At 49.3% G+C, this 14,754-nt stretch overlaps 1 protein-coding gene across 1 annotated transcript; it reads left to right on the top strand.

Moving 5' to 3' along the window:
- Positions 1-2,290: 2,290 nt before the first annotated feature.
- On the top strand, positions 2,291-11,942 carry LOC311317830 (oxysterol-binding protein-related protein 7-like; the record flags this gene model as incomplete). The annotated part of the gene is made up of 21 exons (XM_084448953.1): positions 2,291-2,404; positions 3,083-3,226; positions 3,321-3,374; positions 3,564-3,677; positions 3,969-4,148; positions 4,295-4,430; positions 4,982-5,100; positions 5,245-5,334; positions 5,751-5,904; positions 6,493-6,626; positions 7,625-7,717; positions 8,051-8,228; positions 8,386-8,675; positions 9,099-9,236; positions 9,645-9,708; positions 9,795-9,873; positions 10,320-10,464; positions 10,841-10,991; positions 11,105-11,231; positions 11,400-11,522; positions 11,834-11,942. The coding sequence occupies exons 2-21, from the start codon at positions 3,104-3,106 to the stop codon at positions 11,940-11,942; spliced, it is 2,601 nt and encodes an 866-aa protein (XP_084305079.1). The 5' UTR covers positions 2,291-2,404; positions 3,083-3,103.
- Positions 11,943-14,754: the final 2,812 nt, after the last annotated feature.

Genomic DNA, 14,754 nt, shown 5'->3' with positions numbered 1-14,754 from the left:
AAGACGTTTGACTCACCGAGATCACTTTGGTGTAGTTCGGAGGCATGTAGAAGAAATTTAAAATCCAGCACGAGCAAGTATATCCATGTAATGGCGGTGGTCGGGGCACTTAGAATGCAGTTTCTAAAAATCTATTTTCTGCCGCGAAACGGTTGTTTTCATCTATGTCTTTATGAATCGCTAGTTTTGCTTACATAGAGCATAGGCCTGTTGGTGTTTTTCCCATGCCTCTGTAATATGATCTTTAGAAACGTCTTCGAAACGAAATAGCTTCCTCACTTGCTCCAGCACGCATGCGCACAGCGTGCTGGAGCAACAATATGTTGACCTTATGAAATAAGGTCCAGGTTGTCAAAAACGAGCATTGTCCTTTAAGTCTTGGGTTTGTTTACATACAAGGGAAGAAGTAAAGAGTGAACACGCTCATAGGTGTCTTTGATAGCACACTGGTCTCAACAGTCCTCGCCATCTTCTTACAGTACGTTCTGTTCTCATTTACCGATAAAGCCCCAGGTGACAGGTCATGCTTGGTGCAAAGCATGTAGGGAATGTTGATTTTCCTGGCCAGGAATGACCTTCCAGTACATGTATTTGTCAAAACAATGGCCACCAATTGTATGTGTAATTAAATGTTGTCTTTTGTGTAAGTTTGTATGCACAATGTAGTTTACTCACATTCATGGTGAAAATCGGTTTTGTTTTCAGAAATTTGGATGGACTCAACTGTTTGGTTGTCATCTGTTGAATGGGGATGTCATCTGTTGAATGGGGATGTCTTCTGTCACTCATGCAGCACCACTGTAGATTCTGACTATTGGGGGTGTGTGCGCGTCTGGATGTGAACTACTTTCAGTATCATCCCCACCCAGAAACTCATCCATCTATGACATGTAGCTGTTGAAACCAGCTGTGGAGCTGGGTAGAGTTAGGTAAACTCTGTATAGAAGACATATGGCTCCTCCTACAGTATATGGCTCCTCCTACAGTATGTCATCCGTTGTTTTTTGGTGACGTGTACTCTATCGAATACAGCCTAGTAGGTGACAGTAGGTGACATCGGGCATGTCATCCCAGCCCTTGCAGAGGCGTCTTTACTGTGGTTGTGGCGCATCCGTGCGCTCCCTCCTCCTCGTCTTCATCGGTGGCAGAAACCATTCGTCTCAATCGGTGGCGACTTGAGGCGATCTGGATTTGGCTGACAGAAGCTCTTATTGTCTGGGGTTCAGTCCCTGTGTCCTCTGCTCCTCCTCTTCCTCCTCTCTTCTCCTCTATTTTGAGGCGGAGACCAGAAAGGAAGGATATACAGAAGAAGGAAAGTAGGGATGCACGATATATTGGCAATCATATCGGTATCGGCCGGTGTTGGTCATTTTTTTATATATCGGTATCGGTCCGATGTGCAAAACAGGGCTGATGTGAACAGATGATAATTATTTCTGTCTAGCTGCTGTTGTGTGTTTTTGAGAGGAAACAATGTGGTAAAATATGATTTATTGGCTTCTCCGAATGTTTTGGAAATAAATGTGGTAAAATATGATTTATTGGCTTCTCCGAATGTTTTGGAAATAGAGACAGTGTTTCCATGTGTTTTTCAGTACGTATAACATTGATTATCATAGAAACTTGTTTTTATACAGAACATATCGATATCGGTTATCGGCCATGACATCAATGTTAATATCTGTTATCGGTATCGGCCAAAATCTTCATATCGGTGCATCCCTAAAGGAAAGGTGAGGTAAGGAGGCCACCAGGAGGCAAAAGGGATCTAGAAGGTTTAAAGATTTCAACCAAGGCCTACCTGGACCCCTCTAGACACACCGCTGCTCGGGAGTTTACACCATTTAGTCAACCATTCATTTTTGTCAACCGTGCTTTGTCCCGAAGGCTGTTCTTGTGGGTTTACGTAGGCGCCTGTCACCTCATCTGACGGGCCAGACACTGAGCTCACGAGATCAGGATGGTCTCACGGGGCTACCTGACACCCGTAGAAACGTCTAGAAAAGAGAGGAAACCGTCTAAGGGATGAAAACAAAGCCTGTTGCTTTTCTACCGTGTGATTGACTTGTCACGCCGACGTCTGTCACAGCTTTCCTTTGACGCTTGTATACTTGATATTAATATCTTAACAAAATGGAGTATTTAGTCTTAACCTATGCTTGTGACCTTCTTTTCTTTATTCCCACAGTACTGTGACCCCCTGCCATGAGAGTGAGCCTCGCTGGAGGAAGATTGACTTTCTAAGTTCGTTCAGCCAATCCCGAAGATGGAACCTCTGTTTTACCCGCCCCCTTTCAACAGCAGCCAATCGGTGGCTAGCAGCGTAGACAGATCCCCTGTTGGAACGTTTAAACCCGGCCACTCACGGAGCAGTAGCACTGGCTCCTCCCGCCACTCTCGTCAGGTAACGGATATGACTAATAGGGCTGTGCAATAAAATCGGTACATCGCAATATTTTTTCCCGCTGTACTGTATTGATACAGTATAAAAATGTTTTGTGCACAAGGAAAGTATACAGAACAAGACACGGAATAGATATATAAAATTAAGGATAGAATTCAGTGAGATACTTTTTAAATGGATTTAAAATGTCCTTAATTTCTCTCCGCTCTCAGGATCACCTCCAGGGAGTGGGGGATTGAGTTGTATTTTCAGCTGTATTTGAACATTTTCAGTAAATGATGTATTGTATCGTATCGTGACCCCTGTATCGTGATATGTATTGTGAGGTCCTTCGGTGTTTTCAATCTCAGTCCTGTTGAAGACACATTTTTGGTGGTAGCCCACATGATCACACCTGTTCCAGCTAATGAGCGGGTAGGTGATCAGCTGGTCAGGGGAATCGGGTGTGCAGGTTGAGAGGCCTCTTGCAAAGACTGTAATAGTAGCAAAGTAGGTATCTAGTGTAGTGACTTAGGAATTGGGAGAACCTCTAGCTGCGCATGTGAGAGAAGTTATGCATTTGGGAGAAGGGCCTAAAGATGACACATCTAACCTCAAACACTACCATTTCACTTTCTTTTCTTTGGTTTGCTTTTTCTTCCTTCCTTCCCTTCTTCCCTCCCTCCCTCCTCTCTATAGACCTATCGTAACTGGGAGGTGATGGAGGACATGCAGCAGGATCCGGGCCAGGTGACTGGGTCGGGCCTGGACCTCAGCATCCCTGGCATCTGCGAGGGCTTCCTCCTGAAGAGGAGGAAGTACCCACTCAAGGGGTGGCACAAGGTAACCAGGGCATTCAACCCAGAGTTACTGTGATGAGGGCTGTTTCAGCGTCACCTCAACCTCGATGTCTAACGATGCTTGTTTGGTCTCTCAGAGGTACTTCCTGTTGGAGAAGGGCATCCTCAAGTACTCCAAGACACAACAGGATGTACGTGTGCACTGTACCCTCACCACGACACTCACACACACACACAAACTTGCTCCGGTACAGGCTACAGACGCAGTAGAAATATCAGGAGAATGGTGTGGAATAATTCCTGGACACATTTGACAACCTGTTGGTGATTGTTGGTTATAAAAAGCTGTGTGATTTTTTCTTTCTCTCTCAACCAATCAGATCCAGAGAGGAAAGCTGCATGGTTCTCTGGACATCAGCCTCGCCGTCATGTCCGTCAACAAGAAGTCCAAACGCATCGATCTGGACGCTGGAGACAGCCTCTACCACTTGAAGGTAGGAAGTGATGTCACCACAGGGTCCAGTCCTGGCAGAACATGCATGCAAGGGGCTTTTTAAATAAACTGTACAGACAACCATGTTGGTCACTGTATTTTCCAGCTTTGCCAAGATAATTTTGTGGATTATAGTGTTTTATATTATGGTTGTGTTGTTGCAAATCGTGTAAAAAAAAAAGAAGAGATTTGGAAGCCAAGCTGGGGGGATGAACTTGAAAAGTGCTCTAACCAATTAATCTCCCACGGTTGACCTCTCTCTCTCCCTCTGTCGTTCGCTCGCTGCCGTTAGGCCAAGAGCCACGACCTGTTCTTCATCTGGCTGACCAAGCTGTGCGCCCACCGCGTCTTCAAGAAGAACGAGGCCATGAGCGTCCACCACGGCGTCATGCACGCCCTCTCGCTGGGCGGCGGCACGCTGCCCGCCATGGCCAGCCTCACCCAGATCCCTCACCGATCCATGCCAAGCTTGGTGAGTAGGAGACCGTCGGTCGTTTTAGGAAGTCAAACGTCTGATTCGGCGGCATACTGGTATTTTTGTTGTTGACAGAACCGAAGGTGGTTCCCTTAACTAAGCAGGTCTGGTCTTCTCTCGTCTTCCTCCTCTTCCTCCCCTAGCTCCACAGCTACGCCAGCTCCGTGTCGGTCTCCCCGTCGGAGATGGACGCGCCGGCGCCGGCCGCTGCTCCGGGGGTCGACAGCAAGGTGTCGGCCTGGCTCCAGCAGAGCCACGACGCGGACTCCTGCTCCCAAGGTGAGGCCCCTGGGCCCCGCCCCCATACTCATTACATTACAGTACAGTACATTAGTCATTTAGCTGATGCTTTTATCCAAAGCGACTAACAATTGCATTGAACGTAGAAAAAGCCAATGTACTACTACTTGCCAGAACTCACAAGTGCATCTCCTTTCTAAAACAAGTGACTAAGAGCATAATCTAGTGCTGAAGGCAAAGTGCAAGTATAGCAATCAATCTAAAAGATACTCTTAAAAATGTGGGGGTGACCTGAAGGTGAGCAGCTGCGTACGGAAGGGAACGCGCGTTCTCCGGTCCAATCGTGGTCGATCGGAGATGACCTCACTGGGGGGTTTCACTGGGGGGTTTAAGGCGGAAGGGAAACGGAAAACACTTGTAGCCTACACTAGGCTACTGGATAGCTCGTACATGCTCACAGCTATTGCAATTTTTTAGTTTTGGTTAAATTATAAGACTAAATGACATTTTGTTAAATGACGACTGGTGTAAATGACTACCCTGGTGCACTATTGTAGACTCAAATCCCGCGTTCCTTCCGTCTCCTCCAGAACTAGTCCGCTGTCAGCTGGAGCTCACAGAGCTGGTGCAGCTCATTCAGCGGCTCCAGTGGTTGGAGGGAGGGCTGCCAATCACCGGGACCGACCTGGAACGGCGAATCAGCATGCAGGTGAGGCGGGACTCGGAGCCGCTTCTGCCCCGCCAGAGGTTATGGGGTTGTCCCCATTGTTGCATCACAGAGGTTACAAAGTTATCGTCGTCGTATCCTGCATTGTCATTTGTCTTATGGTATGCCGAACATTTTGTCTTTCAGAATCTCACACTTGACAAGCCCAAGAAGCCCAAGTCTGGCAAGTTGTTCGGCCACGCACGCACCCTGTCCAGAGGGGAGACTCTTGGCATGGTGAGTTGTAGAGGGTGGGACCAAGTCTGGCCTGCCATCTTGAATTCAGTCCTCAAGAGGAAAGTGGCAGTGTACGCCATATCTCAAAGCATTTTCCCCCAATTAATGGGAGAGCAGGTCTCCCGTTAAAGAGGTTTTTTCTCATGAACCGGGAACTCATGGGGGATTTAAAATGTGTGCGATATAGTTGCGCAATAGCAGTTGCATCAAGTTGCTTTGTCTAACATGATTTGCACACAGGATCTCTCGCTGGTGACGACAGCACTACTGCATAGTCTCTACGATGTATTAGGAAAGTAAGAATTAAGAAGTGAAACGAGCCGACTCCCAAGAGCTCTCTAACGTGTCCATTTTATCCGCCCCCCCCCTATACTCTATTGTCGTCCTCCTACATTCCTCCCCCCCCCTCCCCTTAGTCGTCCAATCACCTGAGCGTGTCCACCTCCAGCCACCTGGCGACGTCGATGTCGTCCATCCCGGACTACGTGTACTCCCAGCTGTCCAAGCCGCCCGTCACGTCCCCGGAGGCCAAGAAGCTCCAGCAGGACATCTGCGCCGTGGCCCAGCGGGGTCAGTGTTCCGTCCACACGTTTCATCCCAGCTGCAGGTCCTGTGACCGCGGTGCCCAGCGAGGCGCCCGCTCCCTCGATACTGAGCTCATATAAAACCCGTCGGGGGTGAAGCCCAGTAGCTGACCTCTGGGCTAGTCTCAGATTTCTGCTAGGTCTGGTCTTGAATTAGCCCTCCTGCCCTGGTCCAGCCTAGCCACGCGAGGCCGCACTGACCCCGCGAATTCACATTCTGTTTCTCTCCGCACATCAGTCTGGACAAGCTCCATAGAGATTCATTTGTGCCCGGAACAGAATTTGGTGTCCAATCGGCATCCTGTGATGAGGAGCTACTGGCAGCTACAGGCGTACGGTTTGGGAGCGAGGGTTTGGGAGCGAGGGTTTAGTTAGGAGCGCCGGTTTAGGAACGCCGGTTTAGGAGTGACGAGGCGTGTGCCGGGACCATCAGCCCGTGACGGACGGTTTCCAGCGGAGCCTTCCCAGACGGCTGTGTGGAAGGAACCGTCCGGAGCGTGGCGGCCGGGTCGTCCAGCCAGCCAGCCTCGGCAGACTGAAGGAACCCGTGTGTCTGTCTCTTTGTCTTCCTCAGTTCACGCGTCGCTCAAGTCCGTCCACGAAGTTCTGAGCCTGGAGCGGGAGCGGGTTCGACAGGCCTGGACCGGTCCCGACCTCCGCCAATCCACCTCCCACCAGCTCGCCACTCTCTGTAGCACTCTGTCTGAGGTGAGACGCACGCACACACACACACACTTCACTGGGCACAACTTGTTCGTTCCTTCTTGGTGGCGTTGGACATGCCGTTGAGTTCAGTGGCTTGTTTTTCGTAGAGATAGGCAATGACCGTAAAGAGGTCTATTCAGACTTCCTTGTGGTTACATCATCCCATCTTAGTATCTGGCAACCCAGGCGATGACTAGTAGAACAGGTAGCGACACGCCCAAACCTGAATCAGTCTCTGTTTGAAAACACGACAGCCGAGGATTTTAAGCACCGCACCTCATCTGTCTCTTTAACGCTCTTTCTCTCATCTCATTTACTGCTCTCTCTTACTGCTCTCTCTATCTTACCATCAGTCATCTCATTTACTGCTCTCTCTATCTGACCATCTGTCTCTTATCTATCTTTCTATTTCTACCTCCCTCTCTCCCATTCCAGAACTAGAACCCTCCCATGTAGATTGTTCTGTGTGAAACAGGTTGGGACCGGTTTGGGCTGTTTTGGGGATGTGTGGTTCTAGGACAAGCCCAGTCCTGCCCATCATGCATGAGCTGGACACACAGGCCTGGTAGACGCCCAGACGGCCCTGGTAGACGGCCCTGGTAGACGCCCAGACGGCCCTGGTAGACGCCCAGACGGCCCTGGTAGACGCCCAGACGGGCCTGGTAGACACCCAGACTTTCTCTGATGGGATACTACAATAAAAGCCTGTTGTCAGTCACAGACGCTAGACAAACCCCTTAGATGTGGCTCGTATCTTGTCGTTCCCACCGAGTGTTTTTCCGTGAATTGCAATCTTTCACCTGAGGGGAAATGTGTGGTGGTGTTTACCTGTGGTTTTTATTAGAGATTTGTTCCCACAACATTGCTTTGCCTTAGGCCTGCATAGCACTCCTAATAAGCATGCCTCTTTGTGTGTGTGTGTGTGTACTAATGTGTGTGTTTGTGTACTAATATGTGTGTGTGCGTGCGTCTGTGGGGTGAAATGTCTGTTTTGTGTCCAGCTTGAGGTGCAGTCTCATCTGACCAAAGTCCACTCACTCTCCCTGTCCTCCGACTCCACGGAAGAGTCCTTCTGCACCGTCCGGCAGGGCCAGGTGTGTTTCCAGCTGTGTGTGTGTGGGTGGGGGTGTGTGTGTGGGTGTGTGCATGTGTGGGTGGGTGGTTGCACGGGAGACTATTAATGTTGTATTTTCTCCTATATCTTTTTGAAGATGCCACTGCTATGACGGACGCGTCTCTGATACTTCTGTGTTGTCATACTAACTGGTGTCTCTCTCTCTCTGTCTCCCTCTTGTCTCCCTCTCTCTTTGTCTCCCTCTCTCTCTCTGTCTCCCTCTCTCTCTCTGTCTCCCTCTCTCTCTCTCTGTCTCTCTGTCTCCCTCTCTCTCTCTCTCTCTCTCTCTCTCTCTCTCTCTGTGTGTCAGGCTGCCTCGCCCTTTGTGGGACGCCCTCCGCACCGCACGCCCTCGGTGGCCGACTCGTTGGCCGAGTATTTCGACGCCAGCGAGGTCATCATGTGCGACAGCGAGTCGGAGAACGAGGCGTCGGACGAGTCCGGGATGAGCGACGTCACAGCCAGCACGTCCGAGCCGGACGAGGGACACGGTGAGGCCTCCTCTAAAGCCAGGCTCGCACGCGGCAGCCATTTTAGAATGTCCACTGAAACAATTTCTCACAGACGTACAACGGCGTACAAAAGAAGCGACAGTGAAATCCTCCCGTCTGATTCGCTGACTGACGGAATCTCCCGTCTTTTAATCAGCTACAGCCACGGTGTCGTACCGCGCCAGCGTGTCCAACGCACCCGACGTGCCCAGCGCGGCGCCCACCAACACGGGCCGCCGCACTGCCCTGCCCGGCCACTGCGTGGACAACGGCCACATCGGCATCATGACCATCCTCTACAACAACATCGGCAAGGACCTGTCGCGCATCTCGATGACTGCCGGCCTCAACGAGCCGCTGTGCCTCCTCCAGAGGCTGAGCGAGGAGCTGGAGTACTCCGACCTGCTGGACGTCGCCAACCGCACCGATGACCCCTACGAGAGGATGGTGAGGAACGCCGGATTTTGGCTTTTTCTTGTTGTCTGAAACGCCGCCTCTTGTGGGTTTTCTAGTTGCTCAGGTCGATTCTATAGTGAATCATATCATATCCTGCAGTGTGATGGATCGTACTTTGGCTTCAGCGCTAGGTTATGCTCTTAGTCACTTGTTTAGAAAGGAGCACTTGTGCACCTTGTGAGTTCTGGTGAGTAGTAGTACACTGACTACCTACGTTAAATGCAATACAATAGTAAGTCGCTTTTGGATAAAAGTGTCTGAATGACTGACTTATGTAAGATCGGCTCCTTCCCTCGACACTTTGATGGAATGCTTTGCTTATTTAGTAGCCTGACCTCGTGTGTGTCTCCATGTCTCTGTCTCTTGTTTGTGTCTGACTCTCTGTCTCTCTGTGTGTCTCTCTCTCTCTCTCAGGTGTACGTTGCAGCGTTCTCCATCTCCGGCTATGCCTGGGCCTCTTGGCGGAACCGGTACAAGCCCTTCAACCCCGTCCTGGGGGAGACGTACGAGAGCCACCGCGAGGAGCGCGGCTTCCGCTACGTCAGCGAGCAGGTACCGCCCGCCGACACGCCTGCTCTTAAGACTGCTCCGCCATGCTTGTTAAGACGGGTATATATTAATATACCCATCATGGAGGTTGTATAATGAGCATGTTCAAAATAAGACTACAACTTTTCGGCCGAAATGGCCTTCTTCAGTTGCAAGGTGATTGCACCTGAAGGAGGCCATTTTGTCCGAAACGTTGTGCCCTATTTATTAAAACTCACCGTGGGAGCTACATAGTGTGCAGATATTCTGTCAAAAATGACGTCAAGCACCTGTCACACTTTGTTTGATGTGTGTGCATTCCTGATGATACCATGTTCAAATTCTCCCTTATAAGTGGAGCCTGTATGGTTATAGGTACAGTAACTGGTATTATTCAGAGGAAGTCATAGGAGTTGTTTCCTGTCTTGTCAGGTCAGCCACCATCCTCCCATCTCTGCCTGTCATGCTGAGTCTGAGAACTTCACCTTCTGGCAAGGTACAGTACCACCTCTCTTTAGTGGCGTCAGTGTGTGGGTGTGAGGTGATTTCGAGGATGGTAACCTTGGCAGTCTTGTCCGACAGACCAGCGATGGAAGAACACGTTCTGGGGCAAGTCTCTGGAGATCATCTCCTCTGGACCGGTCCACGTTTCTCTGCCCAAGTGAGTCAGGAGTTTAAACACCACGTCATGTTTAGTTTAATTACAGTATACTGTAACTAAACTAGTGAAAATGAGAGGAAGTGTTGTAAAGTTGACTGCACACGTCCCCTATCAACGCCATCCAACTCCCAACATTCTAAAGTTGGAAATTGTTGTTAGAATTGAAAGTTCAAAATCCATCCAACTGACGCCAACAGTCACCAACAAACATGGCACACCAATCCAACGTTGGTGTTGGTTGGGGCAGTGTCCAAAGACCTTAAGATGAGCGGAAACAGTGAAAAAAAACAACACTATACAAGCTGCTCTTTAAACAACAAGGTATAACTTCTTCTGCAGTAGCAAAGCTAGCTGTTCCCCAGCGAGGTGTGGTCTGTTGTCCGGTCGAGTGGCGACCAACGGTAGCTTTTATGTTTATCTTAACGCCAGGCTGTTTTGTCATGTAGGTACGGAGACCACTACGAATGGAACAAGGTGGTCACCTGCGTCCACAACGTGCTGAGCCAGCAGAGGTGGCTGGAGCACTACGGCGAGGTCATCATCAAGAACAACAACAGTGATGTCTGCACCTGCAAGATCACCTTCGTCAAGGTGAAAACACTCACACACTCATTCACACGGCCGTTGTTGGACTGGGCGTTTGGGTGAATGCCTGAAACCCTGAAGGGATTATGGGTGGGGGGGTTGCTGTAGCTCAGGAGGTAGAGCGGGTCGTCCGATGATCGTAGGGTCGGTGGTTCGAATCCCGACTCCTCCTGTCCATGTGTCGGAAGTGTCCTTGGGCAAAGACACTGAACCCCAAATTGCTCCCAATGAGCAGGCTAGCACCTTGCATGTCAGCTGCCACCATTGGTGTGTGAATGTGTGAATGAGAGGCCGTTGTAAAGCGCTTCTATATCAAAGTGCAGACCCTTTACCTTCAACATAATGCATTTTAGTTACTTTTTTTTTTTTTTTTCCGCTGCAGTCTCGGTACTGGAGCTCTGAGAACACGAAGAACGAAGTCCAGGGCGTGGTTCTGGACCGCGCTGGCGAGGTGGTCCACCGCTTCGGGGGCCTGTGGCACGAGGGGATCTTCTGCGACACGCTGCCCACCCCCCAGTGCATCTGGAAGCCCAGTGAGTCTCCTGAAATAGAAAACACCTTTTTTTTTTTTTTTGTCCTCTCCTCCCCCCCTGGCACCGTCTCCTCCTGACTCCACCCCCTCACACCCGTGTCATTTCCTGCGCAGACCCGCAGCCGGAGGACTACTTCCAGTACTACGGCTTCTCTCGCTACGCCCGCGAGCTGAACGAGCTGACCGCGGAGCTCCGGGCGGCGCTGCCTCCCACCGACACTCGCTTCCGACCGGACCAGAGGTGAGACGGCGGTCAGGGACGCGACGGCGGCCGATGATGCCACGAGCGTAACGGACGCGGCCGATCCAGGATGAGACGATTCACATCTACGTATGAAGACGTGGAAATCTGAGCGGTGTAGAGAGGATATGGCGGTGTGAGGGTTTGACGCGTCCCATCTGTTTCTAGGATCCTGGAGGAGGGCAAGGTGGCCGAGGCCGACAAGCTCAAGGACGAGGTGGAGCAGAAGCAGAGGGAGAGGAGGAAGGAGATGGCCAAGAGAGGAGAGGAGCACGTGCCCCGGTTCTTCAGGTCAGTACCTCTCCGACGGACCCTTCCTTACTAACTGAACAACCTACTGACCGACTGCTATTAAGGTGTCTGCGCACTGCTCCAACCGACGCCAACCAACACCAAAGCTGGATCAGTGTGCCATGTTTGTTGGTGTCGGTTGGATGGATTTTGCAGATTTTTTTGTTGAATTTTAAATGGCCAACATTCTAAAACTGCCAACTTTAGAATGTTGGTGTTGGGAGTTGGTTGGGGCTGTGTGCAGACACCTTGTTCACCTCTCAAGGGTGAATCTCTCTCTCTCTCTCTCTCTCTCATCCTCCCATCTGTAGGAAAACCCTGGATGAGCAGGGCAGGGAGGCGTGGCTAACTAGCGGAACCTACTGGAAGCTCCGGGAAAATCCGGGCTTCGCCAACACAGAGAACCTGGACCTGTGGTAGGGGCCGAAGGCTAGCCTGGCTGGGCCACGCCAACGCCGAGACCCCCCACGCCAACGCCGAGACCCCCACAGACTCACCATGCGGAGGAGGAGAGGAGGGTGTGGGTAGGGGGCATGGATGAACCTCTCCTGGTTTCCCACCATGGAGGGGGGACGCTGCTCCCAGGGAAGGGATGGGTACCAGTGAGGAGGGTCCGCTCACACACTGCCGCGGCCTCGCCTCTCCTGGGAAACCGCGCTGGAACGGAGCCGCTATCAGAGACTGTGTGGAACTCCAGACTCGCACCACTTAATGAATTGTGAGTTCCTCACAAAGACGACAAGCTGAGATCAGGCCCCTCGGCTCATTTAGTTTTACTGAGACGACTATATGTTTACCGCCATTTTAAGTCTTTAAAGTCCGACATCTTTTTGAGTAAAGTTACTTTGCATGTTGTGTTGTGCATGTGTTGATATTTTTGTGGTTTTTAGATGTCAGTGTGTTTAAACACTTTTATTCTGTGACTTTTAAAGTATTTTCCTGATTATTTAAATGGGATTTTGTTTTGAAAGCCTGCTCTACGATGAAGGACTCTATGCAAAGTACGGCCTTTAGTGCAAGACTATGGCTCTGTGGAGACTTCTGGGTAGGAAGGGATACAGCTCTATTGATCTTACTGTGTGTTTTGTACATTGTGGTATAACTACCTTATTCTTTTTATGAATGACACGTTGGTGAATCGCATGTCCTTTAGAGAATCGTATCTTTATGATAATCTTTTGATCATACTAGCTAGTACTTTCTCCGCCTGCCTGGCCTTCAACTGTATTCCTTCCATGCCTTCTCATGTCCTGAGTTGAGTTTGCACACCTGTTTAATGCTTTGGAAGGGTTAATCTTTTCAACCTTGCTTTCAGTTGATACTATGAAGTATGTTTTTATGGATGTTTCAACAGTGGTGAACTATTGTTGAATGAATTGTAAAAGTGGGTTGTAGCGGGATACCTCTATGATCTGTTTACTTTTTGATCTTTAAATAAATAGAAATAAAATGAAGCATTGTTTGATTTATTTTATACACGTTGTACTGAGTGTTACAGCTCGGTCGGAACAACCGGACGTTACCATTTTTTAAAGGTTCATAATTTTTTGCATTACAGAAAATTGAAAGATGAATCAAGGATGAGCTAGGCCTCAGTTTTACAAAAACAAGTTCTGGTCTAAATAAAATGCAGTATAGGATGTTGAGAATCAGAAAATGTTGACTGTTCAGAAAAAACTAAACTCGTTAATCCCAACTGTCGTTTCTCATACTTCGTTGTCCTTGGCGTCCCAGATCTATCCCATCCATCCCATAGTCTCTTCTGTCACCCCGCTGTCTGGTTGCTGCTTGGCAACCTGTATCCACGGCGTCAGGAACGTCTGTTCCGTCTGTGCTCATGTCGTGTGACAACAAAGCACAATTACATCCAAGTCCACTTAAGTCTTTGGATCTTAATGAATGTGAGAATCCTTAACCGGTTGTCTGTCCCAGGTGATTCACCTCCGTTCATAACCTCTCTTTAAACACGACACTGACACAACTGACTCCTGCTCACTTTAGCGTTCAGCGTTCATCTCAATAGTACAATCCCTGAAAGTAAACGTACAAAGGTTTATCGTGAGGTACATAATCAGAAGAGCTGTCAAGTCTCTTGAGCAAGGAAAACACTGCTCTATTACTGTTCAAACTTTTCCCTTTCATTATCCTATGCTAAAGGTCGTTTTGATTCCGGGAGACAAGCCCGTTCATATATTCAGTTTTACAAAGGGCAGAGAGAAAGTTTTACGAGAGAAATATATGGCACACACACAACGCATCTATTCCAATGTTGGTTATCAAGTTGGGAGGTAATTCATCACATTCCATTTTTGACTAAATGGTGAAAGTTTTAAAAGGAGGGTGGGGCTGGTAGGACCAGGGGTTGACCAGAGCTCAAATCTACTGCTCCAGCCCCTGCACCTCTTAGAATATCAGCTCAAAAAGTACTGTGGAGCTCCAGCACCTAAATATTTATAAACTGTATCAGCAAGTAACCAGCAATTCTTGCCGTCCATGTTAAGCATCTGGGTAGAACAAGGAATATGGACGCATGTCCTGTGAGTGAGGAGGGGAGAGGAGGAGTGAGGAGGGGTGAGGAGGGGAGATGGTCAGGGGAGGAAGCCTCCTCGGGACCTCTCTAGCCTCAAATCAGTCTGGACACTCTCCATAGAGATCCATTTGTGCCAGATCAGAAAACGATCTCGCCAGTCAGTGTTCTAAGAGGAAATACAAACAGCCACGCCGGGCGGGTTTAGGTGCGATGACAGCAAGGAGCGAAGAAGTTAGCGCGTGATAGACGGTGATAGACAGATGGCTCATCCAATCACCTGCCCTTTGTATATAAAGTATTTTTGAAAGTGCCTGCCCTTTTCCAAACAGTTTCCAGTGGAGAGTGGCGTGTCAGGTTAGGTCCTCTCTGGTCCCCAGCTGATGTTCTGTGGTGTCTTGTCTGTGGTCGTAGTAGTAGTAGTAGTAGAGAAAACATTGAGTGTGATCACTCATTATTGTTTTGTGTTTTTTTATAAATAAATTGAGTGAGGTAACGATGTCAAAGACAATACCTGATCACATGGAGAAATGAGTGAGCACCATGATTGGAACCAGGCCGCTGTTAGAGCCCCAAACTAGCATGGTCATGTACACTGGTACGTTCTGGACAATCTGTCATTATACTATAGTTATATTTCAGGGGACTAGGCAGTGTCTGTCTCTGCTCTGCACTGCGCTGCATGTGGCAATGCAGTGAATAAGT

The sequence above is a fragment of the Borostomias antarcticus genome (assembly GCF_949987555.1).
Source record: "Borostomias antarcticus genome assembly, chromosome: 14".
Classification (NCBI taxonomy): domain Eukaryota; kingdom Metazoa; phylum Chordata; class Actinopteri; order Stomiiformes; family Stomiidae; genus Borostomias; species Borostomias antarcticus.
This window is presented reverse-complemented; position numbering and strand designations above follow the sequence as displayed.